Source organism: Crocodylus porosus, unplaced genomic scaffold (assembly GCF_001723895.1).
Source record: "Crocodylus porosus isolate Cpor-Errol unplaced genomic scaffold, CroPor_comp1, whole genome shotgun sequence".
Lineage (NCBI taxonomy): Eukaryota > Metazoa > Chordata > Crocodylia > Crocodylidae > Crocodylus > Crocodylus porosus.
The window spans coordinates 30375701-30403321 of NW_017728950.1; the positions used below are offsets into that span (position 1 = coordinate 30375701).

The 27621-nt window shown below is 43.7% G+C and overlaps 1 protein-coding gene across 2 annotated transcripts in view; it reads right to left on the bottom strand.

Moving 5' to 3' along the window:
* Nucleotides 1-2255: 2255 nt before the first annotated feature.
* PLPPR1 (phospholipid phosphatase related 1) overlaps nt 2256-27621 on the bottom strand; it is a 242469-nt gene continuing 217103 nt past the window's right edge. For both annotated transcript variants that reach the window (XM_019555106.1, XM_019555107.1), the window contains exons 5-8: nt 18217-18467; nt 8759-8935; nt 6579-6710; nt 2256-3248 (exon numbers count right to left, since the gene is read on the bottom strand). In XM_019555106.1, the coding sequence (XP_019410651.1) occupies nt 3216-3248; nt 6579-6710; nt 8759-8935; nt 18217-18467 (593 nt within the window). In that variant the 3' untranslated portion in view covers nt 2256-3215. The remainder of the gene's footprint in view (nt 3249-6578; nt 6711-8758; nt 8936-18216; nt 18468-27621) is intronic.

Below are 27621 nucleotides of genomic sequence, written 5' to 3' on the forward strand. Positions count from 1 at the left end.
CCCTCCACCAGCAAAAAGATTACGACTCGCTGAAGGCTCAGATGATGGTTAGCATTTTTTAGCAATAAAGTCTTTTTTAATTAAGGTATGTACATTGGTTATTTTTAGACATAATGCTATTGCACACTTAATAGACTACAGTATAGTGTAAACATAACTTTTATATGCACTGGGAAACCAAAAAATTCTTGTGACTCGCTTAATTGCGATATTCGCTTTATTGCGGTGGTCTGGAACCAAACCTGCAATATCTCCGAGGTACGCCTGTACTGATTAGAGTGGTTTGCGGATTTTCTGTTGCAGTGATTTCCTGACTGGAAACACCCTTTGAAAAAAAATGAATTTGCTGTGGGAAAATGTGATATTTGCCAAAAGAGCTCTAGCCAGTAGTGAGCAGGTCTTGCGCCTTGTGTGCTCCCTAAATGGGGGTGCCAGAACGTAGCTGGGGGAGCAGCTCATTCCCCTGCCCTCCCCACTCTGCACCTTCCATACAGTGGCTCTTGCAGCCAGATCCAGTGCTAGGCACATGATGAACAGGGAGGGCAGAGCAGCAGCCACAGGGTTGGCACTGCCGGGAGGTTCACTTCCAGGGAAGCCGTTGCTTCAGGAGGAGGTGTCAACCCTGAGACCTCCTTTTTTTTGATGCAGAATTTCAGTTTTTAAATCACTGCTCAACACACATTTTGGCAGCAACTTCTGCATTAATGCCTGGCTTACTCTGGTATACCTATGCCAGCCTCCACCACTGCCCCGTGTGACACCACCACCTAGGGTGCAGAACTGCCTAGCTACACCTCTGGCTTAACCCAGGCATATCTGGGATGAACCTCTCTCTGTTCATCTGGGTCACAGAAGCAGCAGTAGAAGAATTCCCACTAGTGCAGGTAGACCCTAAATATGGAAGAGCTGGCAACTAAGATATGCCTGCACTAGGAAAATGGTTGGCAGACATGCAGTCCTCTGGATGCTCCTCTGTTCCTTGGGAAACCCCCCCCCCAAAACAAATGACTTTTCAATCATTGGATGAGACTGGTCAGACTACAGAAATGGCTGGCACTCACAAGATTAGCAAAACTATTTTCTGATATCAGTGGGAGACAGTACCCACTGCCAGCAACCTTTGGTAATGAACTATGTTCTTAGTACAGTAATTTTAGGCTAGATATCAGGAGGCGCTACTTCATGGTCAGGGCGGCTGGGGTCTGGAACCAACTTCCAAGTGAAGTGGTGCAGGCTCCTACCCTGGGGGGTTTTAAGAGGAGGTTAGATGAACACCTTGCTGGGGTCGTTTGACCCCAGTACTCTTTCCTGCCATGGCAGGGGGTCAGACTAGATGATCTACTCAGGTCCCTTCCAACCCTAGAAACTATGAAACTATAATGTAAAGCCTTATTTAAAGCCAGATCAGTTCAATGGAGATTCACCTGCTGATTTAAACAAGCATTGGATCAAGCCATAAAAGGGAAGGTTGAGCGCCACTGAGGGTCCCATCTGCGGTCACTCAGGCTCACATACCAATTCTAGTTTCCATGTTCTCCCATGCCCAAGACTATAAAATACCAGAGCCCCAGGAAGACACTCAGAGTTGTTCTGTTGTATCACTGTAAAGCAAGACACAAAGAGCATCCCCCAAATTTCTCCAGGTCACAAACAAATGACAGAATCCTGGATGCAATTTTTTGTGATAATTTTTTTTCATCTGTTTTGGAAAAAAAATATACAAAAAGAGCCAAGAAGAACCAACATGGAAGTGTCAGGTAAACATTCCAGTAAAAGTACAGACAGAGGCTCCATTTTTTAAAGGAGACACACATCAGATATCACCATGCTAGAAGTATGAGATGCAGGAAATTCCCTAGAAACAAGTAAAAGCCATGAAATGAAACTTGCTCCAGTTCTATATGTCATAAATGGTCATCATTGTGTTTCATTGCCCAACCCCTCCCCGCCCCCCATTTCATTTTAATTTTTTTTAACAATACTGTGCAAACTGTAAAATAGCAGTTTTGATATAAACTCTGTATGATATGATTTACAAAAATGTGGATTTAGCTATTGCAGACCGTGCCAGTTACTTCTATGACTCACTGGAGCCCTACAATGAAATCTGTGCACCTAAACCAAGGTAGACCATGAAGGCCCCCTGATCCCTTGGACACACCAGTCTGAATCCTACATAATTCCATTAAGGCTGTTAGTGGTGTTACTCCTCGTTGTCTCGTTGGCACCAGTTGTAAGCATGACACAGCCTCAAGTTCACATTTTGACCTTAATGCAATCATGAAACATTTACGTGACAGAAATACTACACAAATCCAAAGTAATGGCCTCATACATCCTAACATCTCTTTCTATCCTAACCTCATACGGAAGTTGTTTCTGAGTTCAGGATTTGAAAGTGCTGTTGTCAACTGTAGCATTTACAGCCATTATTATAGAATAATGTAGTATTTTCTAAGCATCCAACATGTCCTCATCACAAAGTCCATTAAAAACTGAACAAAAAACCACTGACCATATCATTTTAGTCATTCTTGAATAAACAGCACAATCCTCTGGCTTTTCTAACCCACTCACCCACCCCTTGGTTTAGCAAGGTACTTGAGGACATGCTTAATTTGAAGTTTCTGAATAGTCCAACAAAACAGACTGGGACCAGTCACTCACTTAAGTAACTTGCTGAACTGAAGCTGAATGCTGTCATAATTTTTAGGCTAGATTCCTGATCACAGTTGCTCAGATCTGGAGTAAATTTAGGCAGTTTTTTCAGATTTACACCAAGGCTGCTGAGACCAGAATCTGGCCCTTTGTCAAAAGCATTCCTTATGGTAACAAAAGGTAAAAGGGAATTATTAGAATTATTTTTATTTCAATGTATATAAAACCAAAAAAAAAGTTTGTGTACAAATATCACATAACATCAACAATTCCATAGATGTAGTTCCTCAGTGCACACTTTAAACAAGAAAAGGGTTTGGGTTTTTTTTTTGTAGTTTTTGTAGTTTTTGTTTTTAAATTCTGGCATAAATATATTAAAGCTGACAAAAAATCAGGGCAAGCTACATCACTTCCTCATACAAAAAATGTACAAAAACATCAGCCTCTAACTAGACATAACATAATACTGGTCGTCACAGTCTGACATTTAGTAACTGTGTGTCTTGGAGTATTGTACTGGAGGGTAATAAAAATAGCTTCTGTCGCCACCTTCCATCTCAGGTTACTTCAGTCATAGAGGCAGAGTGATTCTATAGGAAGAAAAATGCAAATACATGAATATTTCTGGCACATTTTTAAGGAAGTGTCTAAATATTTGAGAAGCTTGGAAAGTCTTTATATGGGAACTAGGAGCTGTAAAAATGAGCTCCCCCCCAATAATTAAGGGCTTAGAGGGAAGAGGTCACAGCAAAGACCATTGTAGCTTGCTTTTAACTCAGGCCAAGATTTCCAGGAGAGATTATTGATTCTAGTTGTCTCAATTTTGCAGGTACCCAACTTATGGCACCTTTAAGGGGCCTCCTTTTCAGAACACGGAGGGCACCAACCCTTTGAAAATCAGGTCCCATATGGGTGCTGCAGAACTGAGCGAAGCACACTCACTGCTGCTCTTGAGAACCTTGCTGCCACGGGGTAATAAACAGCCTCAGGGAAAATACTCCTTTCCTCATCAAGTGGTTCAGGCTCTCTGTCCATGGACACATGCCAGTGCATCTACAAAGTGTATTAATTGAGATGCATTGCCCATTATTGTGATGTAAAGTGAGGTCTAAGCCATTTTGCTCTTGTGTGAGCAGAATGCTGGAGAAAAGGGAGCAGGCTCCCCATGACAAATGGTGCACATGGTTGAACATGGGGAAAAAGAAGGCATGTCAGGTCTCCTTAGTTGGATCACACTAAAGTGGTTTTCAGCTTTAGAGTTTACTTCACAAACAAACAATATCCCATACAGGCAAACAATACAACAATAACCAGTCATGGAACAATGGAGAGGTAGACACTGGGCATGTCTCCATGTGCATTTATGCCCTCTTAAATTTACTGCGCAGTAAGTGGCCACCATCTACACATGCAGGCATTGACGTGCATTAACACTAGTCCCAAGTCAGTCCACATACAGTGTTACTACACAGTAAGGCATCTACAAGTGCATTACTGTGCAGTAACTGGGTATAAATTTGATACCTACATGATGCAAGTATCAAATTTACGCTTAAGTCAGCATAAGCTGCCATATTTACTGTGCAGTATAGGCGTGCATGTGTAGATGTGCACTCATACTGTGCAGTAATTTAGGTTACTGCGCAGTCAATGCACACATGTAGACGCACCCATGGTGTATGGACACAGCCAGGTGCCATTTAACACCTTGCACTGTTACACTGAGGGAATGGGCCATTTCATGACTGTGATATTTGAGAGGCACAAGAAAAGATGTGGGACCCTCTGTAGAAACCTTCATAATTTGGGGAAACTCTAATGAGTGCCCACTCCCACAGCTGCATAGAATAGGTTCAGAGTAAAGCTACATTTTCTGTGTTTTCATGCATGCTGTATGTGTTTTCTTATTCCAAGACTAATCCAGAGCCCACTGACATCAGTGGAGAGAGGCTCACTGACTTCTCTGGGCTTTGGACCAGACCTTATTCTTGAACCCTGGAAAGAGATTTTGGTTTATGGTATTAATGCCACAAATGTCCAAGTGCCAGAGATGTTTTTCCCTTTGTGGAAAGACAAGCATTATAGATGTCTCATGTAGTATGACTGTGACTACCAATGGGGGCTTTCTCCTGGTACAGTGTGAATGCTAAAACAAACCTGAATATCTGGCTTTTGTAGTCATATGTATCATTTTACAAGCTGGAAGCAATTTTTCTACACCCTTCCTCCCTCCCACCATCTGTCAGAGCTGGCTGAAAAAATTCCATAAAAGCTTTTGTTGAATTGACACTTGCAATGTTATTAAAACAGAACTGTCACAAGAAGTGTCACCTTTCCTCTAATACTTTTGGATTTTTCAATGAAAGCTGAAAACCCAAGCCTCAAAAATTCTGTTTTCAGTTAATTTGAAAAAAAGTTCCCACAGGAAAAAAAAAATACCCCCAAAAAACAAACCCTTCATTTTCTAAACAGCTCAAATCTCTCTGTAAAAATTCATATCTGTGGAGTGCAGTGATGTTTTTCAGGTACTATGATGTCTTAAACAGAAACTCTGTGGAAAGTATATTTTACACCTGTACATGAGGCAGCACAGAAGAAATTAATTAATAAACTGCACTTTCCTAGTCAACAGCACATATTCTGCCTTGAAATTGCTGTGTTAAATCATCTTACTTATCCTGGTACAATCCAGTAAAATATAATAGGGCCAGGTGGATATAAATGAGAAAATTTGTCCCACTAGTCTCTTATTAGGTTGCAAACAAAGTAAAAGTATGTTGCTTTTCTGCTGCTGTGTTAGGGAACAGGTATTTATTTTTTACTTACATTACTTATTAATTTATTAGTTATTACTATTATTGAATTGCTGAGCATGCCAAGAGCCACATAGTGCACACAGAAGTGATAATTTTTACCTGATCTGGCCACAGAAAGGGGCCTAAAGCCACAATAAAACACAAGTGCATGGCTGCAGACTGCTTAAGAAATGGCCAGTCAGATGAAAAATGTAACCTTCATTGCATGAATGTGAACAAATTTCAAAACAGACCGTCTTCTGTAACTTATGTCTGCCCTGTCTTCCAGTCTGTAGCTGTTTTCAGAATGGGAAGGAGGAACAAGAGCAGAGGGAATTCAGTCTGGGGCTTTTTCAGTCCCCATTAGAGGGTGGGGTGGGTGTACTGGAGCCTCCCAAAGTGTGTGGTGGGGGTGGGCTCCAATTCACCCATCCCACCCTCCAGCGCTGGCTGAGGAACCCCTAGAATGAGCTCTCTCTGATCCCTTTCACTCTCCCATTCTGAAAAAATGGCAGGGAGCTGGCAGGGAAGAGGGACCATTGCTACTGGCAGCCAGCAGCTACATCCCTCCCCCCTGGAAACAACAGTGAACTTCTGTTTGGTTCAGGGAATCACTGCAACTGAGAATGCTTCCTGCAAAGCATTCTCAATTACAGTGGGGAGCTGCACTTCTGCCTGCGCCTAAAAGTCTCTGCTCTGCATTACATGCACATACACTAGTGTCAGTCCTTAGGGAGAGACAGCACCAAGAAAGCCTCAAAGTGTCATTAGACTGGATTATCCAACCTCCCTCCCTACCCAGTATTCTGTTCCAACATGTGAGGAAAAACACCTGAAAATTCACTTCTCAAGAAGCATGTGCAAAGGCACTGCCCATGCAAAATCTTGCCTCTCCATTTAGAGAGACATCTCTCTGGCAGCAGAACATTTACAATACTGGGATTTCAGGCTATGTCAGTGCTACATATATCTGAGCTCAACTCACCCAGTGCTGCTCCCTTTTCTGTTGGTAGAGCTGTACCAGGGCTGTACATTTTACATGTTTGAACTGTAGTGTTAAACCAGTTTATACCCAGCTGTGACTGACAGCTTTTCTGAAGGCTGTAATGCAGTAATTTACACTACCTGGGCACTCAATGTCTCCAGAGGACTTTCCACCCTGGGAAACGCCATGAGGGGAACTCCTCGTGGGTCTTCAGGCTTCGGTTTAGAAGGAGCTCCATGTGTTCCTCTAAAGTTATGGACAACACATATTCCCTACATGATGAGGGGGGGGAAAAACAAAACAAAAGAGGTCAGCATAGGCTGCCCACCTGGAATAATTAGCTAGAACCTCACTATAAAAGCATTTCCATCCCTGCCCATCAACTTGGTACTGCTAAAAACTCTTGCAGATTTTGGGATGTGGCTGGATCTGAGGATTTGGCTCAAGGTCATCTCTGTCCCAGTGCTGGACAATCAGCAGTGTGACTGACATAGCTGTGAGCTGTGACATAGCTTACCTTAGTAACTCAGTGTAACTGTACCCTGTAGGCAGGAGCCATTCTTATTCTATTCTCTCTCAGGGAAGAGAAGCCTTGATTATAAATGCTGTATTCTTTTAGAACCACCGACTGCAATTGGCACTGTATCAAATAATACCTTAAGACACTGTTGTTTGGTCCACAGCTCCCAAGCTACACGTGGCTCTTCAACTTGGCACCCGCAGCTTTTCAGGGAAAATGTTTGTACTTTTTTTCTTTTACTGTGTGCATTGGGCATATTTTCCCTGAATTACGAATAATGCAAAACCTGCAACTACATACATGTTTAGGAGTCTTCTTGAACAGGAATATAACTGCCCTTATTCACTTCAGGAGGCTTATGGTGCCACAGTTCTTTGATTAACACCAATGCCTGATGAGGCTCATCTTCATTGAAGGAGCAATGCATCCCCTGGCATTTACATAGCTCTACTGGCAGAAGTAGTTTTTGGTCCACCCAAGCTACACCAGCTCGCCCAAAAGACAGAAGCTCTCCTAACAGAAGACACTATCTGCCAGCAGAGCTGAATCCACACTAGGGGTCGACTTGTAAGCCACATTAGCTACAGGGATGTGAGCTCTTCACATCCATTGCCAATATAAGGCTGATAGCAGAACTTTGTAGTGAGGCAAGGGCTGAGCATCACTGCCTCAAGACATGTGGCTGTGATTCCCAAAGGAGTAAGTCGGAGCAACTGAAGGCTGAATCTGGCCTCCTGTTCCATCAAAAGTGTCTGGATAGCTCATGGATGACCAGGCTCTATAATGCCCTTCCTAACACAAAGAAATTACAAGTACCCTGCCTTGGGAAGGACCCTCCTGTCTGCTCCCAAGATATGGGATGCTTGCACATTTGTTAGTATGGACTCTGTTTCTGAAAGGATGTTTCCCTGGAATTACTGTTTGAGAGTTTTCAGCAGGCCCAGGATCAGCATCCACATTTATTCCCAAGTAGTCAAAGGCAATGGATATTGGGTGTTTCATTAAAAGGGAACCAGGCACATTTCTCATTAAAAACATCTGAAGTGACCTGAAGTGATCTGAAGAAAGAGAGAAAAAAGACCTTGCAAACCATCTCCCAGCACAGCACTAATACCCTGATATGCACAGCAGGAAGCAAGGGACAGATGCCAGTAATGGCCTCGGTAAGCACTGTTGATACCAGGGCCTTTGTTTGGAAGGACCTGGCTGGCACTCTTGATCATCCAATACCATCCCCTGGGAGAAGGGGTGAGCATGAGCAATCCTTGTCTCCAAGTGGTATGACAGGAAGTCAGTCCTTGTCTGATCCTGCTTTCTACTGCACTTGTTTCATGCCTGCCCTGCACCAAAATGGCCCTTTGTTTAGAGCCTTATATACCAACGGTAAGCTCTTGAATCCCACATCTGTCATGCAACAGGCAGCCAATGAAGCTTGTGAGAACCATGGCACCCACATTTCACATTTAGAGAAGTCAGGCTCTTTTCTGACATCAGCTGCATTTTACTGCATCTTAAAAGCTCTTCCCCAGGACAGCACCGGGAGGGCCCTGTACAGTAACTAAAATAACTGTGTAGATACCAGGATGTCATCGCATTAACCTTATTAATTCATATCAGCCTGACTTCATTTTAGGATATGCTCAGAAGATAAATCCAAATAGATTACATTAGAAGTAATTGCTGGCAGCTTGATTAGTTAGCTATGATAGGCAACAAGAGAATAATACAAGAGTTTTTTTTTACTGTTAAGTTGTCTTTGGATTGGGTGGCGATGGAGAGGGGTAGGGACTGATGGCTTACCAGAAACAAAGCCACCGCACTTCCCAGGATGAAGCCTGCAATCACATCCGAACAGTGGTTTCGATACTCAGAAACGCGATTTAGCCCAGTCAGGAAGGCAGCACAGAGGGTTCCCAGACACAGGACAGGTTTTGCTAGCCTGCTGCTCTTTGTTTTAATTGTGCTTGTGATGTACATCTGAAAAACAGTGCAAGCCGCATGTGAAAAAACGCATGCAGCTCACTTGTCACTTAGATACGTCACATCAAGCTAGGAACTAGACAAACCCCTGAGAATGAGGGGGCTCAGACCAGAGGATGATCTCTGAGGGAAAAAAAAAAAAATGATATTGGAGAGCATCAACTCCAGAATGTCAAATGTCCACTCAGTCATGCCAGGTCACTGGGCTGGTATAAATGGCAACATCAGTTCAAGATTTTTAACTGTACCTATTGATTTATATTCTGAGAAAAACAGATTTTTCCTAAAACTGAATTTGAGTATTTGGGGTTGACATATAACTGAAACAGTACAGTACACCTGTCTCAGCACTCACAATGCATAACCCCTACTGCATGTGAGCCAGGGGATCTGTGTCCTACCTGGCCATGTACCTACCCAGTTACTATAGCACAGAGATACTGCCTGAGTCAACAAAGTGCATAAGTTGTGAAGCAGTTTCAAGTTTGTAAAAAATAGACCCTTAGCAACCAATTAGGCTTTTTTCCTTGTTTGTTTGTTTGTTGCATGGAGACTCTGGGACTTAACAATGGATGGGAAATGGAGCAGATTATGGGAAGGCCTTTTTTCCCCACCAACAGGAGACTGAAAATATAATTATACAGTAGGAACTTTCCTTGCCCTCCAAAGTATTTCTTAAGTAGATCTAGGTTTTGCCAGCTTGTTTTAATTTGAAAGGCATTTTTGACAAAGAAAATAAACTATGTTAGGATCAATTTAAAAGTACTAATTCTAGAGCCTGTGATTACAGGAGTAACATGAACACAAAGATACTGTAACAGAAAACAAAATTTGACAGCACAATGATAATGAAGTAAACACAATGAATCCTCTTCAGTGGTAAGTTAAGTGCATTTTTTTTACCTTCCAAAGCACAGCTTGGCTTGTTGAGCAAAGTTAATGCCTATAGTTGTGTGTGCTAAAAAATGTCTCTGATAACATATGACTCTACATTGCAGTAATATTGGGCACTGCCATCCATAAGTATGAAAGCAACCAGGGGCCTTCAGTTTAAGTGACTGGGCTGACCAGGAAAATCTGTTTGGAATATATATTAGAATAGGATGTCCCCAAATACACTGGTATCTGGACTTAACCCACAATGTATAGGTCTGATCAGAGAAAGAACCATCTCCCTCCTTGCTGGCAAAAAGAAGGATTGCAAAGCCACAGAGAGGACTCTTGGTCTGGGAGCAGAAGTTCTCTTCTGGCATTTTCTTGGTAGTTCCTAAGGCAGGTCAAAAACCACCCATTATGGAAAACTGGCAGTGGTGGTTGTGGGGGTTTGATGAAGTGAAAATCATTTTTGTGTGTCCTCTTTCCTTCAGAAAAAGAAATCCATTTTGTTGTTGCTGTTTGAAAACCCAAAACCTCAAAGCTGAAAATACTGTGATTTGTGGCCAGTGATATTTGACTAATGACCCTTGAGAAAACATTTCCATTTTTCATAGAATTTGCCCCCTGTAGCTTTGTTTTCTGTAACCACACCACTGCATGCCTGTCTGTGCGTGTTTTCTGCAGGCCCCTGCAAAGACTCATTCCCATATATGTGATCTCAGGGGTAAAAGGTTCATGAGTGAATGCAGCTTGGTAGCTGCACAGCAGTGCACGCAAGGAGCTCTGCTCTTTACAGGGTCAGGCTAAATGTACATGGATCCTTTTGAGGTGCCTGAAGCCTATTTAGGTACCAAACCTTATACTGGCAACAAAATTACTGCGCCCCTTCTCCAAATTCTCCAGGGAGGGAAGGGTCAAAGATCTGCTTTGCGTTCATTCTAACTGCATGGAGTAGAGGATGGGAAACCAACTCCAACCTGCTGGCTCTGGTATGGGTACTACAAGGCTTGGCTTGGCTGAAATTGCCTTGTATTCTTTCCTGAGCCAGTGGTGATACTGGGTATCAAAGTGCTGAGTATCATTTTACAAGTTTCACAGATTTTGTAGATTTCATAGACTTTATAGACATTAGGGCTGGAAGGGACCTCGGAAGATCACCGAGTTCAGCCCCTCACCCGAAGGGCAGGAAGTCAGTTGGGGTCATAGGATCCCAGCAAGATAAGCATCCAATTTGCTCTTGAAGGTGTTCAGTGTAGGTGCTTGAACCACCTCCGCTGGCAGACTGTTCCAGACCTTGGGGGCTCGGACAGTAAAGAAATTCTTCCTTATGTCCAGCCTGAAACGGTCTTGCAGGAGTTTATAACCGTTCGACCTCGTCATCCCTTGGGGCGCTCTGGTGAACAGACGTTCCCCCAGATCCTGGTGGTCACCCCTGATAAACTTATAGGTGGCCACCAGATCACCCCTGAGCTTGCGCTTTTCCAGGCTGAAGAGCCTCATAGATCTCAGCCTGTCGTTGTAAGGTCTGTTTTCCTGACCTCAAGTTCTGCTGCTGTGTTCCAGCATCTGGGGATGATGAGCACCAACTAGGTGCTTATCCTTGTTCTCTCTTTCTCTCTTGCACACATCCCAAAATCCTGACAATCAAGTGGAGTGGACATGACATTACTGCAGCATACCATAATCTCTGATAATGGTAACTATACATGAGGAGCTCTGCTCTTCAAAGGATATGGCTAAATGCACATGGATTCTCTTGGGGTAGGTGAATGCAACTACTGAGGTACTAAATATTCCATTTCCAAAGAAATTACTGTGCCCTTACTCCACATTCTCAAGGTTTTTCCCCTCTCTTTTCCCCTGTGCATCTCTCCGTGCAGTTCTCCCTTAATCTAAACCCATTTTCCTCATTTCCTCTTCTTGGCTTGGGGAAGCTGCTGCACCTCACTAGCCAGTGTGATAAGAGCCGCTCCCTGCCCCCCTCCCCCACCTTCTGCATTCACTTACTGTGATGGCTGACCAGAGGAAGAAGCAAAATGGCTTCGCTGCAACCTTATTTGAACACAAATGGGAATGGAAAAGACAAGCATGAGACTGGAGTGGAGGAGTCTACTATTGACTCCCACTGCTCAGTACACAGGCTATACTACACTCTTATCCACCTCGATGCAAGTGCAGTGTTTCAGCACCATGGAGCTCTGTGCATGCCAACTGAATTTGGCCCCTTACTATACAATATGCAAGGCAGACAGCACAGCAGCTTTTTGTGTAAAATCACATCTGTGCTGCTCTGATCAATTAATTACACCACTCAGAATTACAAGACTTAGTTAGTCATAAAGATTTATTTCTCACGCAAAACATACAGGCAGCCTTTATCTACCCAAGCACTTGCAAGATGAAACCTGCCTGATTTATGGAAGGGACTGTATGACTTCATCACCTGCAAAAGAAGGGGTCTTGGACTTGCTGGATAAAGATGTCCTTTTCCATCTTGTGTCCCTCTAGGGCCAAGAATAAATTAAGACTGAATATTAGAAGAAAGTGTTTTAACCATCATAGGATGAGATGCTTCAGACTAGCAACAGGACTACTGGGACCAAACAGCCAAACTAGATCTTAGGAGCTTGATCAGGTGAGCAATGGGATGATATAAAACAGATTGCCTGTGACAGCCCTCCATTCCTATGTTTAGTAAAGATTTACAAATTATACATGAGAAGTAATGGTCAGAAATGGACAGTAGGGGGCACTCTTTAGCCACTCATTCTTGATAAATTGGAATAAGCTGACTATTGTTACAAGGTGCCAAGTCATTATAAAGGTTTTCTATGGAAACAATGGAAAACATGACATAAAAATGAAACACAGTGGTATGAATAATTACACCAATTCTTTTTTTCCCTTCGCATCTCTGCCCCAAGAAGACAATTCAAATGATCAACTGGAAGTCAGAACTGGATTATATGAGTGAGCAGTGTTATTCTCTGCCTACTAGCCAAGTGCTGCTGGAGTGATTTATTTCATAGTATCCCAGGGAAAATAACCAGCTTTTGAAACCAACAGTCGGGACCTGCTGTGATAACTGCAAATTCTGTAATACAGGGGGAAAAAAACCTTTCACTCATATTTGTTTTCTTGGAGAGAAGTGGAGGGGGCTTGGATTATTCACATGGGGAAAAAAAACCTAACTAACATTACAATTGGGCAATCCCACTGTGACTGAAAGACTGAATGAATCTAGGAGGAAAAACATAAACTTGTATTTAGATGAAAAATATTAACCGTGAGGGTAATTAACCATAAGAACAGACAGCATTACATTCTTCATTAGCAGGATGCTTGCACTAAAGACTAGGTATTTTCCCAAAAGTCATGCTCCAGTTCATCCATAAATTAACGTCTTGATGCAGGAATCCCAGGGTAGTTCCCTGGCCTGTGTTAGGCAGGCAGTCAGACAAGAATAATCACAGTAGTTCTTTCTTGCTCGGATGGCTAACCCCGCCCCCCACTAAATTTAGGAAATTATTGTAGTTTCATACAACATCTTTACTCTCTCAATCTAAGGGGAAGTTTCAAAGCTGAATATTGTTGGCACTTGCACTCTTGTGGACGTTGGGAAAACCTTCCATGGATAGTGGCCTTCCTCAAGAGAAACTTTTGTTTTTACAAAACATGGATTGTATTTTAGAGAATACGAACATAAAAAGAGGATGGCTAAAAAGGGAAGAAAGCAAGAGAGATCTACATTTACATACAGCAACAATGGGATGATTTGATTACATAAATAGCCATTCTATTCTATTTGCCACAATACCCGTGTCCCTTTGAGGAGTGCAACTAGCCATCTGACTAACAGTTGAAAAGTTTCTTCTCTCATCTTTCTCTTAGGGACAGAAGCAAACACTATGGACTGTCTTGTTTCTGTCTGTTTTCTTTCCTGTATTTTTAAGCAAACATATATACTTCCTTATATCTCTGCTAGAGCAGGCATGGTCAAAAAAAAGTCCCTTGCCCTTGAGGAAAAAGATGGGGAGGTTGGTGGTGGTCCATTGCTCCTGGGAGGGTTCATAGACTTGTTTCAGACCAGCCTCCATGAAAGTTCTCTTACTTACACAGATGGGTTTCTTCCAGGGAGTAGCACTGTGTCAGAGAAGCACAGCTGTTCATTTTAGAGCTTTAAGCAGTCTTAGATGTACTGGGATCAGGTGATAGAGTAGCTTGGGGATAAGGACCAAAATCTTGAACTCTACCTGAAATTCTATGCAAAACCAACATAAAGGGTGGTGGGGTGGGACTGATGGTTTTGTGGCAGCCTGCATTGCTAAGGAGACATAACTACAGCATTCTGTACTGGCTGAAAGTTTTCTAAGCACTGAAAAATTAATTTCCCAATGCATAACATTGTTGTACTCCACCTGAGACGTGACAAAGATATGACCAAGTGAGATGATAGGAGTGTGGTACTTCTAAGTGCTGCAATGGATGAGTTTGGAGCCAGTGAGGAAACCAAGAGTACCTCTAAACTACGCTGTAGGGTTTGTTCCTTCAAGCCTATGTAAACTACACCATGATTGCTGCTCTGCTTTCTGGTCCCTACCCCCTGCCTAACCTGCTGTTCTGCTTTCTGCTCCCTGCCCTATCTGCTGCTCCCTTTCTGATCTGCCATACACCACACACACAGACTGCCTGTGCCAGTTGTGACAGACCTGCTGCTGATTGGGAAGCTCTTCTCTTGACCCTCCTCCCTTGCCTACTCAGATGAAACAGCAATATCTCATGGTCAACAATGTCAAAGACGTCAGAGAAGTCAGCTGAGAAGTAATGTCTGTTTTCTATCCATTCATAAAATCTCATCCTTTATCTTCAAAAAGGTGGTTGCAGTTCCATGCCCTGACCCTGACTACAGACTGTACCCAGTCTACTATGTTAGCTTCAGTCAGAAGAGCTGGTAGAGCTGGTAGTTGGCTTTTGTCAACTTTTGCTGCGAGCTTGCTCAGCAACTGGGGGATAGTTGGTAAGAATTAATGTGGCCTGGGTAAGTTTTACATTACAACACGTTTGTAGTTATGAAATATGTATTTTTCACCGATATCTCTGCCACAAGTTATTAGCATACTCATGAATATTTCTATTTTTTTTTTAGAGAAATTTAATTAAAAGCTTGTATTTCTAACCAAATGGAAGCCTCTGCTTTGAAAACAAGAATAACTCCTGTTTGAAACCAATTCTTGTCCCACTTCTAGAGGATTAAAATAAACACACACGCAGCAGCTAAGGCATAGAAACAACTTGGACTCATGTATTTCTAGGTGTGGTCTGAAACTGGAGCCCGTCATTTCTTTCCCAACGGATTCCAAATCTGGCACGACAGATTCTCCCTTCCCTAACTAAAAGGACTGAACTGGGGGCTTCATTCTGAATTCCTTGCCCAACTCTACTCACTGACTGGAGCAGTGTTAATTTGGTTTATGTAAGGAACCCAAGATAGAGCTTTTGGTTGCTCACCATCTCTTTTGCATCAACCTAAACTGATACTGGCCACAAAATTACAAAGCAACACAACAGACAATTGAAACAAGCCCCATGTCCAGCATTTGGCCCAGTTAAGCTGTGTCATATACTGAACAAGGCAACGTAGCGGAGCTGTGGGAGAGGACTCTGTAGAAGTTACTTTAGCTCAGTAAGTAGAGTAGGTTCTTGGCTCTCCCCAGCTGTATGAAGGATGACGGGAGCATTCACACAGAGTGCTCTCCATCCCAGAGTATCCATGCTCCATCCTCTCTCTCACTTGTATTGAGTGGCCAAAATCCAGCTAAATATACTGCAGGTTAGGTTCAGTGCCTCTACCACTTTTACAGGGTTTATCCCAAACAGTAAAACTGTCCCTCAGTATAATTCCATGGGAAACAATTAGGCATTAGGTGCAATTAATCTTAGTTTAATTCAAATTATTAGCTTTTTATTGACTGTAAAACTGTAACCATGGTAACTGCATACCCAGAGAAATCAAATAATAGCAGATTCAGGGCTACAATGTGTCTGTATGCAGAACTGAACACTGAGTGGAATGTAACATGCACCAACCCAGAGGCGGTTCAAGGTGACTATGACTCAGAAAGACGCTTCTAGGTCACAATTCCTCCTGCTTCCACTCCTTTGGGTGGGAGTGATCATTTCTACCAGGCTGTATCAGCAGCAGTGGCACTGGCTTGGTAGTGGTGCTTGGTCAAACAGTGATTAGAGCCAAAGCTTCCTACCACCCATATACTCTGAGACTGGAAAAGACATGAAGGGGATAAAGGAGAAGGCATACTCCCTTAGTGGGTACATAATTTCCCTCTTATATGTCAGGCCCAGTTCATTTCCCTCCTCCACTAGCAGATTTATGCACAGAGGGACATTCCAAGAGTGGTTCAATCCCATTCAGTACAGAAGCAGGGTACAGTTACCCCCTGCACTGCCCATTTCAGACCTGGGAAGGACCCTAATTGGGAATGTGCTGGGGTGGGGTTTGGGAAACAGTAAGTTCAGGGAGGCTGCAGGGGATACAGAATGTCCTTCCTTCAGCCTGGATTCTAGAAAAACATGCATCAGCCAGGACACCGGTATCCTTTTAGTGGCATCTCAGCTCCTCTGAGAGCTCTTCCTCTGTGGCGCTAAGGAGTAGTGTTGGTCAGAAGTCTCCCTCGAACCAGGGCTCTAATGGGAAGGCAGAATGTCAGGAATAGAGCCAGTGTCTCATAGGGTTTTGCTGCTCCCCAAATGTCCTACCCGAATAGAGCTTGTTTCCTAGAGCATTACTATTACTTTTCCAGTGGCATCCACTCTGTGCTAGGTGCTTTCCAAGCACTTCAGGACAAGCCCTGCCCAAAGGAATGGGTATGGGAACAAGTACAGGGATCTTAAGTCATGTCTACAGGGTTAACTTACCATGAAAGAGGGAGCCCTCAAAGAATGTGTACCATGCTGCTCTGTGCATGTTGCCCTCACAACTAAAGTAGTATAGCTGTAGTTGCCTAGTGCTGTGGACATGCTAATTAGCAGGAGGCAGGCTAACTGTCACTGTCACTCAGCAGTGCTAATTACCCTGCTGGACATGCTGCACAAATGTGCCTACATTCTTTCCAGTTCAGGAAGTTCAGTTCATGCATAGCAGTGTGATGCTTGAATGTGCTGTTGTGTGGCAAGGTAAGTTAGCCATGTAGCCATGCACTTAGATATAATGTAGAGGTTGTACCTGGAGGGTGCTCTCAGGTCATGTAAGTTAATGCTTCTGTATCACTGTTAGCATCTACATGACATTGAAAAAAAATATGTGGTAAACGTCTTGCCTTTCATGCTCCAAAATACAAGTAGTAAAGAGTCTTATGCATTTGCTAACCAGGTAAGTTGGAATCATTCAGTGAATATCCTGGCTGAGCAGATTTAAGGCCTGCATTTGACTGGCTGCACCACAGACCCATACCTCAAACCTCCCCTTTGAGCCAAATTGAGCGATTCGTACCTTGTGGGGTACTTAAATTCCTGAGAGGGCCCACTGATTTTGGTGGGAATATTGGGGAGGAAAATGAGGAGCAAAGGATGGTAGAATTTCACCCTGTCAAGAAAACAGGAAGACTACCAGGGCTTTCAACGAGTACTGTGTCAGGCTACTTTCATCCCAACACTTCCAGTCCCCTGCATGCTCAGAAAGCACTGCACAAACTTTAACTAGGCAGTCTTGCATGACTGCAGGGTGTTATCATGTTTCTAGGAACACAAGAGTAAATGATATGATTAGAAGGGATTTCAAAGGGATCAAGTACTTCTGACCTGGCAGTAAAACAATATCAACCTCCAGAAATTCCTTTCTGCAGGCCCAGTCATTTTATTATCCTGGCAAAAAAAATTGTACTTAAATTATTTTAAGGGAGAGCTCACCAGTATGTAGAGTTCTATCTCTGAGAAGGGGAGCAAAATTCAGCCTAGGTCTAATCAGAAGAGACTTCCATCAAAATAGTATGATTTAGGACTTAAGTTAAAGTTAGTACTGTCCTGTGAAGCATGGTAAGCAGTATCATTATCTGTTTTACAAATGGGGAAACTGAGGCAGGGAGGTGAAATAGCTCCCTCAAGGCCACAACAAAAATTAGCACCAGAGGCAGGGTTGAAATCCAGGCCCTTCCAGTTCCCAAACTGGCCCTCATGCTTTCAGGACACACTGTCCCGCAGGTGGGAAAGTGAGGGGAGCTACACTACCTTACCCAAGGGCTGAATTTGGATTAGAAAGGATTCCAGCCGCACATGCACACAAAAAGTATAGGTTCTTTCTCACCATGAATAGAAAACAGAAAAATCTATGTATAGCCATAGCAACAGAAACCTCTTCGTGTGAATTGGCACGTGTCCCAGGTACTCACCGTGGCATATAAGGCTGAGTAAATGCTCAAAGCAGCATGTTTGGATGGAAAAGATCTCCTCGCCTTTTCTATCACCTCCACGTCCCCAGTGCAGATATTCCCATTGTTTATGAACTGATGGTGAGCCCGGCAGTCATTTCCTGTGTAGTTGGGTTTACACACCGTGAGAAAGTATGGAGCCAAGTTTCCAGTCACTACCTGGCCAGCATTTACAAATATGTCAGTGGCAAAAAGTCCAAATGCAAACACTCCTGCAAAAAGGTTAAAAACGATAAACAACAATTATTCGCAAACATTGAAACAGGTATCAATGGGGTCACCAATTACTATGCATAGAGCAGAGGTAAAGACATTAGATCGCAGGTCTTACTATCAGAAATGAGGTAGTACAAGTACTTGATCTGGTCATCTTTCTATACACCAAGCTCCTGTTTACTTTAATGGGAGTTTCATGTTTGCATGATTCCCTGCAGCTGTCAAACTTCATACACAAATAAGCAAGCAATAAGATTATTGGCTAGTGAAACCCACAAAATGTGGTGGGAGACATGAATTAATTTACCTGCCACCTCAATTTACCACATTCTTGCCATTTTCCAGATGGGAAAATTACAGCACACACTTTGGAAGCAAGTACTTAGATTTCCTGTGTGCTACTGTGAAACCTGGAGAATAGAGAGGCATAACAGTTATACCAGTGTGGAATGATACTGGCACAAGCTGGTAGGATGTAACTGTTACATCTGCATGCTCTTATAAGGATAGAAGCGTAGCAGAACTGTTGTAACTTAAATCCTGTTTCATTCCAGGTTAAAGTAACAATAGTTAAGCTCACTTAGGGCATGTCCCCACATTCAGGGGCATGCAGTTGCCATGGCAAAAATAACAGTGGCACAAATTTCATGCTCCTGAATGTGGGGTTGGTGCAAGGCAAATTGTCCTGGGTGTGGTAGCGTAGGTTGGGGTCAGCACCTGTGCTTGGCCCAGCAGCCTTACCTGGAGTCCTGGCCTCCTAGGGCAGCGGTGGTGGCAATCTAGCTGTTCAAGGCCTGGCTGGCAGCCAGAGCATGGCTCTGGCCTGCCAGGCTCTGCTTCTAGCAGTTAACACTGCTGCTGCAAGTGCCATGCCACTTTTTGCAGCTATTTTTTTTTTTTGACATCAGGATCTTCCAGTGCCAAATCTTGGCATCATGCTGCAAATCTGCGGCATGGAGAACTGGTGCACATGTGCCACGTGTGGTCTGCATCGCCTCAGTCGGGTTTGAGGTGCTGAAAGCTGGACATGCACATGCAGAGGGACACACCCTTAGGCTATTAACGGATGTCGCTTTTGTGCTGCCATAAACATTTTTATGGAGACACAAAGCAAAAGCAAATAGACATCTATGCTGCTTGTCATGCCACAAATGCCCAAATTGGGGCTGTGACAAGAGGTGGTATAAATTTGTACTGCTTTTTTATAGTACGTATCTGCTTTATGGTGAGAGAGAGTAGGCAGCCCAAAGCTGCCAGAGCTCTTCAGCCAGACTGGGGAAGGCGCTCTTGGGGCTTCAGGGGCCCAATCATGTATGCCCTGGGAATCTGTGTGCCTGCCAGCCCCAGAAATGCTCTGCAGGAGATCCCCAGGGCATGCTTTCAAGCTGCTGCATCTTGGGTTGGGGTGTGGCACCTGGAGCTGTTGTTCCACAAGATAAGGCCCTTGAAGCTCTAAGAGTGGCAAGGGTCCAACCCTGTGGGACAAGGGTGATGCCTGTTTCTGCTGATCAGTCAGATCAGCTGTGGAGAGATGCATCCCAACCTCCATTTTTAGCCCTAACCCACAGAAGCATGCTCAGGAAACCCTTCCATCCTAACAGCTGCTGCGCACTCCTGAGTGGCAATTCCTTCTCCCCTTTTGAAGTGGTGGAAAGTTATGTACAGCCTTACTGTCAGCAGTACAGTTTCCCACAATGCAATCAAACTCAGTGGGACCTGCAGGGTCTCAGTATCTTTGAAAATCAATTCCCTGCTTATCTCAAGCTGAGTAACAAAGCCAATGAATAGTTTTGACAATCATGGCCTGAAATACTTCTTCCAGGTCACATGAGAAATTGGTGGCGGAGCAGGAAATAGAAAGTAAATCTCCAAGCCTGTGTTTTAACTCCGACACTGCCCTTCCTCCCTTTCACATTTAACACCACTTAACATAAATTATAGATATTAACAATTTATACAGAATCTAATCTTCAGCCTTGGCCTTATTCCAACACAGTCTAAAAGCAGTCTAAACTGAATATTATATCATTTTTTCCTCCACTTCTTGCCCTAAACTTGTGTCATATTACTATTTGCTGTTGTGTTTTTCCACCTAAAGACTGGCTACATTTCAGTGGTAGACAAATTAATTATGTAACCCGTGCCGATTTGACAGATCGGTTGATAACCGTAAATGTTTGCAACACGTTGAGACAAAGTATTATTAGCATTATTCTGCAGTATACTAGAATGGCATAATTGCTTTTCTTTTAGAGCAGTTTATACTAACAAAGAATGAATCATTATTAATGACTTCATTAAATGTTAGCTTATTTTAGAGTGTTACCTGTTAACCATGTTCCCATACTGTAAATGATGGTTATAAATGTTCTGTAGAATTTGCTGCTTAAAATGTAATGTAAGTTAATTAACAGACTAGCCTTATGTTATATGGCACAGTGTATGTAACCTGTGAGACACAAGCTACAGAACTTCAGGCCTAGGTTCTGTAGCTCGTGTGATGACATTTAGCACTCGAACAAGATGAGTAACAGTCTCCCCAAGTTGTAATACTGAATTAAAAAGATATAACAGGATTTGAAAATAACTATAAGGTCTCTTCATTTGTATTCTGATTTAGACCATTCAGGGTCATCGTTTCCTCCATAGCTATGAAGGCTAGGGGCTCTCACAGTTTTAAAATGAAAGCTAAAATTCTTCTGAATTCATATAAAACCAAGAGCCAGAGCTTGAGAGAAAAAAGCAGCTACTCTTGTGAGACTCAATAAAATCCCAAGAGCTGGCAACACAGTGGTTATATTTATTTCATTAGCTATCTGTGCTGGGTTTTTAAAATTTTGATGTTTATATTCAAGGTAATAAATATAGAGAACAGTGGCATAACTAAAAACTCATCAAGACAAGTCACCAAAGAGCCTTCTACATCAAATTAACGAGCATCAAAGCAAATGCCACAGATACAGCAATCCATCACATAAGAGAAAACAGAAGGCAAGTAAATAACAGAAATTTCCATTTATGCAGGCCCTGTCTACACAGAGGGGATAATGTTACCAGCATAGTTATTCCTGTGAAACCTCCTAATGTAGATGTATTGGAAGGCTGTAAAATGAGGTTAACAGGGCAGCTTGCGTACAGCAGTGTTGCTCAACCCATGGGTCAGAACCCAAAAGTGGGTCAACAATCATATTTGAAAGGGTTGCAAAATTTTTTAAAAATTGATTCCTCTTTAAAGGAGAAAAATGTGGGCAACAGTGGTTTTTCCTTTCCAGGGTGGCAGAGCTCCAGCCTGCAAGGGGCTGCTTGGGGCCCCTCATGCCCCCTCCCCCAACTGCCCCACACACTGGGGGACTGGGGCTTGGGTAGCAGCAGGCTGGAAGTGAAGGGAAGCGAGTCAGGACTGCCCATTGATGTTTATAAATGGGTACAAAAAAGGTTGAGAACCACTGCCTTACAGGGAGGTAGGAATAGTATACTCAATTTGGAGTAAAAGGGCCTGTCTTAGGTCAAGGGACATGATCCCTGGGGTAGCAGCGGGGTGACTGTATTTATCCTTATAACCTCTCTGTGATGTGGGAAGGGCAGTTATTTCACTTAAAACATAGTTCTCAGGGTGAAATTCAGCACTGTCTGCCTGCCAAAACAGTGGGCCAAGCGCAAGCTTTTATTCATCTAAAAAATGCCAGGAGCATTCATGGTGCTGTATACATGATTGCTATATGAAAGCAATAATAATGTATGGGCTTTCTGCAAGGAGCTAAAGAGGGGTTGGAATCCCTCCCAAGGCTGTGAGCAGAGCCCAGCACTATAGCTCAGTCCCAACAGAGACCACTTGGCCACTGGATGTATGCAAACAGGAAGCCAGCAGCACCTTCCTCAGTATGTCCTGACATGTTCTTTCATGCTGGCCTATTTGGAGGCAATGTGGTGCCTCTGTCCTCCCCCACCCTGCCAGGCAGAGTGGCATGTCATTCCTGAAGTGTGCTGCCTCAGACTGGGGCAGTGCAAGACATGACAGCCCTGATCTTGGATTTACATGCTGCAGGTTTGATGCGAGACTTTTTTTTTTTTGCAGAAAACATGGGGGGAAAATGTAAGTTAAAGAGCTTTGATTGGTTAAACCAGGTCACTTTCCATTTGAGGTGGACACATTGGAAATGGTGGTTGAAAAATTGGGCTGAGGAAAGAACTGAGCACTAAGCTATGGGTATACAGATCCTCTGTCCCTTGGATCTTTTAATAACAGACTCAGCCAGATCATCAGAAACACCAGTTCACTTCATTTGGTCAGGGAGGTAATATTTCCTGCTACCTGTTCTCCAAACACTAGGGGCATCCAGCAGTTGGTTTGATTCTCTGTGCGTAAGGAGGCTAGGCCAGAACCCTGAACCCAGCTGGTCCCAATCCAGTCATCCCTAGAAGAAGTGCCACCTGAAGCAAGCCCAGAGCAGCACCCTGGTCCCAACAGGGCTGAGGCCATCAGGGCAATCAATCCCCTGAAGCCACAGGCAACAGGCCTACCCGCTCCAGCCCTTAAAAGGCAGGCCCAGCCTGCAGTCTTTTTGTCTGAGCAAAGACCAAAGTTCTTGCTCCTGACCTTCTCTGCACTTCCAGGCTGGTCTTCTGGTTTTGACCCCTGACCCTGGCATCCAGTAAGAGCTCTGGCCATTCCCTGATTCCAGTTCCCTGACTGTGATTCTGGTTTGGCCTTCATCTCTAGCTTTTGGCTTCTGTTTCTAATTAACCCTCATCTTACCTCATCACCAGCTTCAGTTTCTGACCCTGAGTTGTCCTGACTTCAGTTATGGCTTCCCAATGTAGTTCTGACATCAGACCTTTCCAGATCTCCAGCTCCCTGGGAAACCTATCTGGACTACACCTGTGCTTCAGGTAACAAACCTAGACTGACCATGCCCCAGTGCATAACACAGTGCAGGTTAGGACACATTCAGGTTTGCTTTAACTTTTATCAGCTGGAACTTGTGCCCAACAGTGCAGTCCTTCAGTCTAGAACTGCAGGTCTAGGGACAGACATTAAAAAAGCCTAAGCCTGAATTGATTCAATCTTTGCAGTTTAGTCTAACCTGCAGAGCTTGAACCAATTTGCAAGTGGATAGACATTCACTTTTAAATCAAGAAATGCAGGTTCATGTCTGCTGTGACTGAGGCTAGAAGCTGGGGGGCACTAGAGCAGCCCTCCCTTCCCTTCCATAATACTGAGGGGGATGGGGAATGGCCAAGCCCTAACAGGATGTTCTGATTAGGGAGGGGTTTAAATCCCTCCTGCACAGTCCTTGGCTTTTCCTAGCTTGCTTCTCAAGGGGCAGGGAGTGTTGCCAGACTCCAGACAGCACTCTGAGGCACAGGGGGGAAGGAGGAGTGGTTGTGTGGAGTGCATGCATCTGTTGATGATATTAAGCTTTTCAGTCTCCCTCTCCCTGCTTCTTTATACTGTCTGCAAACCTGACAGGCCCTTGCCTTACCAGAAAGCTGGTAACACAAAGCTTATCACAACCCATCAAGTAAACAAAACCCTTTCTCATTAGTTCAAGCTCTTCTTAAACAGCTTTTTTCAAGGAATGGAGAGACATTACTAGCTGATCTAACTGATTAGCTCCAAAAAGTCCTAAGCAGACACTTTTCTGTCTGCCTTTGTCCCAGTGAAATTGGAGACACACACACAAACATCTCTCAGAATTAGGTAGCATTAGCTAGGGGATGGTGTGACCATGACCAGATACTGGGAAGGGTCTATACTGTGGGAGAGGAGAGGGAGGGAGGGAGGGAAGGGGGTAATCCCTCCTTGAGCAGTGAGTGGGAGGCAGGGGGAAGCCAGGCAGATGCTGGTGTGCCTGCAGTCCTCTACCTCCTTCACAGCTAGCTGGAGCAGTGATAGTGCTTCAGCTAGGGAGGAGAGGGATGGGGCCAGCCCTGCTTTCTGGAGCAGACAACCCAGCCCAGCTGAGTGCTGAAAAGTATGCTGAGATACTGGGGGGGCTCTGATTTAACTTAAACCAGAAAGGGGATTGGGACAGAAGTGCCAATAAACCAGTTTGACCCAAATCAGTTAAGTCTGATACTACATTCAACCAGGTTTATCTTAAGCCCATTTCAGCCATTTTGAAACTAGTTTATGTGCACTAAACTTATGTTCTGTTACAGGTTTAAACCAGTTTATGAGCCTTTAAACCAGTTTATGTGTAGCTTTTGTCCCTAGTCCTGGAGGTTAGCCTACCAGGCATGCTGCTGCCTACAGAGCACACATCCAGAAAGTCTGCTATCTGAGGGGCCCAGGAGCAGGTAGCACAGAGCCAGCTATTCATCAACCCTATTGGGGCAAATCTCTAGGACCTTTGTGGCAGAAGCATAGAATGGATGAGGAATGTGAAAGTGAAAAACAGACCCTACCCCTGTACCTCCATTATTCATCACCATGGGTCTGATCCTGCTCTGACTGAAGTCCATAGAAATTTTATCACTGATGTCAGTGGAAGCACAATTGGGTCTTTATCCCTGATTAAACAGAAGCTGTTGAACCAAGACTTTCCCTGCTGTAACAATGTCAGTGAATCACACTCTGGAATTACACCAGAGATGAATGTGGCTCATTTTGTTTCATGTCCAAAAATATTCTGGTTGAGTTATTAAATTTCATATCTGCCTTGTGCACTGAACTCCTCAAAAGGGTGAGTTTGCTATGATTGTTATTAATTATTGAGCACTGTAAATGCACTTACACTGTACAGTACATAAAGAAAAACCCAACCTCTGCTCCATGGGCATTACAGCATAAACCAATCAGATAAAAGCTGAGGGACAATTGGCACCAGGTTTTTAATAAATCACCTGGCTTTTTTCAAATTGGGCTCCTTCTATGACCTGAAGCTAGTCCCATCTCAAAGTAGGGCAGGCACCCTATCCTTTTTGACATGTAGTAAAGAAAAGTCTCAAACTACTTTGCAGAAGTGGATGGCTCTAAGACCTAGATTTTAATCAATGCTCTAACAGCACAGTATGTGAAAGTTGGCCTGTTTTCAACTGCCATGGGCTGCGGTATCAAAGCTAAGGCAGATTTGGCTACAGCTTAAATCTTTACTATGCCTTTATTGTGATGTATATTGATCACTGTAATTCCCCCTTTTGCAACGCTGCCAAACTGTGCTTTATGAAAATTATAGCTATGTGTAGCCATGAATTCAGCTGCCAGGGTTCTAACCCTCACAGAAGATAGTGATTACATATCAAATGCTCCCAAAATACTTCCAGACAGGTTCAGTCATCATTGATTTTAAGGTTGTAAAACTCATGGATGTGACCATCAATGCCAGAGCCCCTTGGTAGCTTTTATATCTAGGGGAACAATTTATTTCCATAGTCACATCACAGTCTAAAATAGTTAAGTAACTGACTGAGACAGAAATTCAGTGATGGGGCTGCCATGTTTTTAAGGACATGGATGTCATGGACTTAAATGGAAATCTAACAGGCAATGGCACTTCAGGGGTTGAGGCTCCACTGAAGTTTGTGATGTAAAGACAAAGTAAATATGGTATTAGAAAGAGACAGTCGCAATGAATGCAGACCTGGTCTAAGATCTATAAAAAAGGCTCTGAGTACTTGTTCTTTGGAAAGCACTTCTCAAGAGGTATGCGAAGTACTCCCTTCCCCCATCATTGGGACTGGTCTCATTTTGTGACATTCTCTGCACCCCTGGGTCCAGAGAGCCAGGGCATGAGCTCGAGCCCAAATTCAGGATGAAATGCTAAGGGATGTTAATCCTCAAGCCACAGGGCATACCGCTTTCCCTAAGGAAAAGAAAAGAGATGCTCAAAGTCTGGCAGTGTACAGCCAGGAACAGAACAGAAGTGGCACAAGGTCAAAAGCCCAGATCCTCAGTTATACACAAACACCCCACAAACAGCTCCAGCAGCACAGAGACTTTCAGTGGAGCAGAAATCCTTGAAGTCTTGCACAGAAGGCTTTTTAGGTAGTATCTGGTTGGCATAAGGGCTCCATGTTGTGTTTTCTCTCAGCAAAGGGACAACCAGGAGGGTGAAAGTAAGTGAAAATGGTGAGCACTGCATCATAGTAGCTGGTTTCCCTTTCTCTGTCTCCCCCAAAGCTGGCAAAGCTCCACTGAAAGCAGAGTGCTTGTCAGAACAACACTGAGACTGCTCAGGGCTTAAGACCATCTTTATCCCTGCTGTTCCTCTGTTCCTGCCACGAACACTGGGGATCGGGGCTGTTCCCTTTTTTCTTTCCTGGGCACAGTGGACATAAAAACATGTCCACTTTTTCTTCAGTAGTAAAATCTTCACAACACAATTCTGATCTTTCACTGACATCTCAATCCTGTTACTACTAATACTCCATTTTCCTCCATCAGCTGCCTTCTCCAGTGCATCTTCTCCAGACCTCTCTAACTCCAGTGACTGCAGCTGCTCCATGGAAACTCTGTGGTACAGACACTTGAACAGGAGCTAAAAAAAAAAAATCACTTATTAAATAGAAAAATAAAAGTCTGTGGGATACACAAGAGCAGCTGAGAAGACAAGGGGGAAGAGTGGGAAGCATGTGGGTGGAAAGGAAAGAAGAATGAGGAGGAAGAGCCCTTTATTATAGGAAAGCACAAAGCCCTGTACATAAAGTGACAAAGAAACAATGCGGTGAGAGCTTTTGGTGTGACATCAACAGCTCTGTCCCCACGAGGCATGACTTCAGATTTTCATTAAGGTCCATTTCCTTAAAACCCACAGAGGACTCTCTATATTTGTCCTGCTGGGTTTCATCTACTACAGAAACCATTTGTTGTGTAACCCTACAATACCTGTGAGGTCAGAAGAACTCAAGGACAGGGAGTCCTGGCAGAATGATGGGCGTCATAGGAATACTGAACTTCAGGTCATCTTTGAAGGCCAAACATAAAAACTTAAGTGTCATTCTAGGTTGTGCCAAGGGTCCATCTGGTCCAGTATCCTGTCTCCGACAGTGGCAGAAGTGGATATGTTAGAGCAGGAGTGTCAAACTCATCCAGCCCTGGGGGCCAGATGAGTGTTGTTGGTGGTGGTCTGTGGACTAAACTGAAACTGACCCCCTGCACAGCATCTGTGGTGGCAAGTGCAGATGCACGCTAGACCAACACCCTGCACA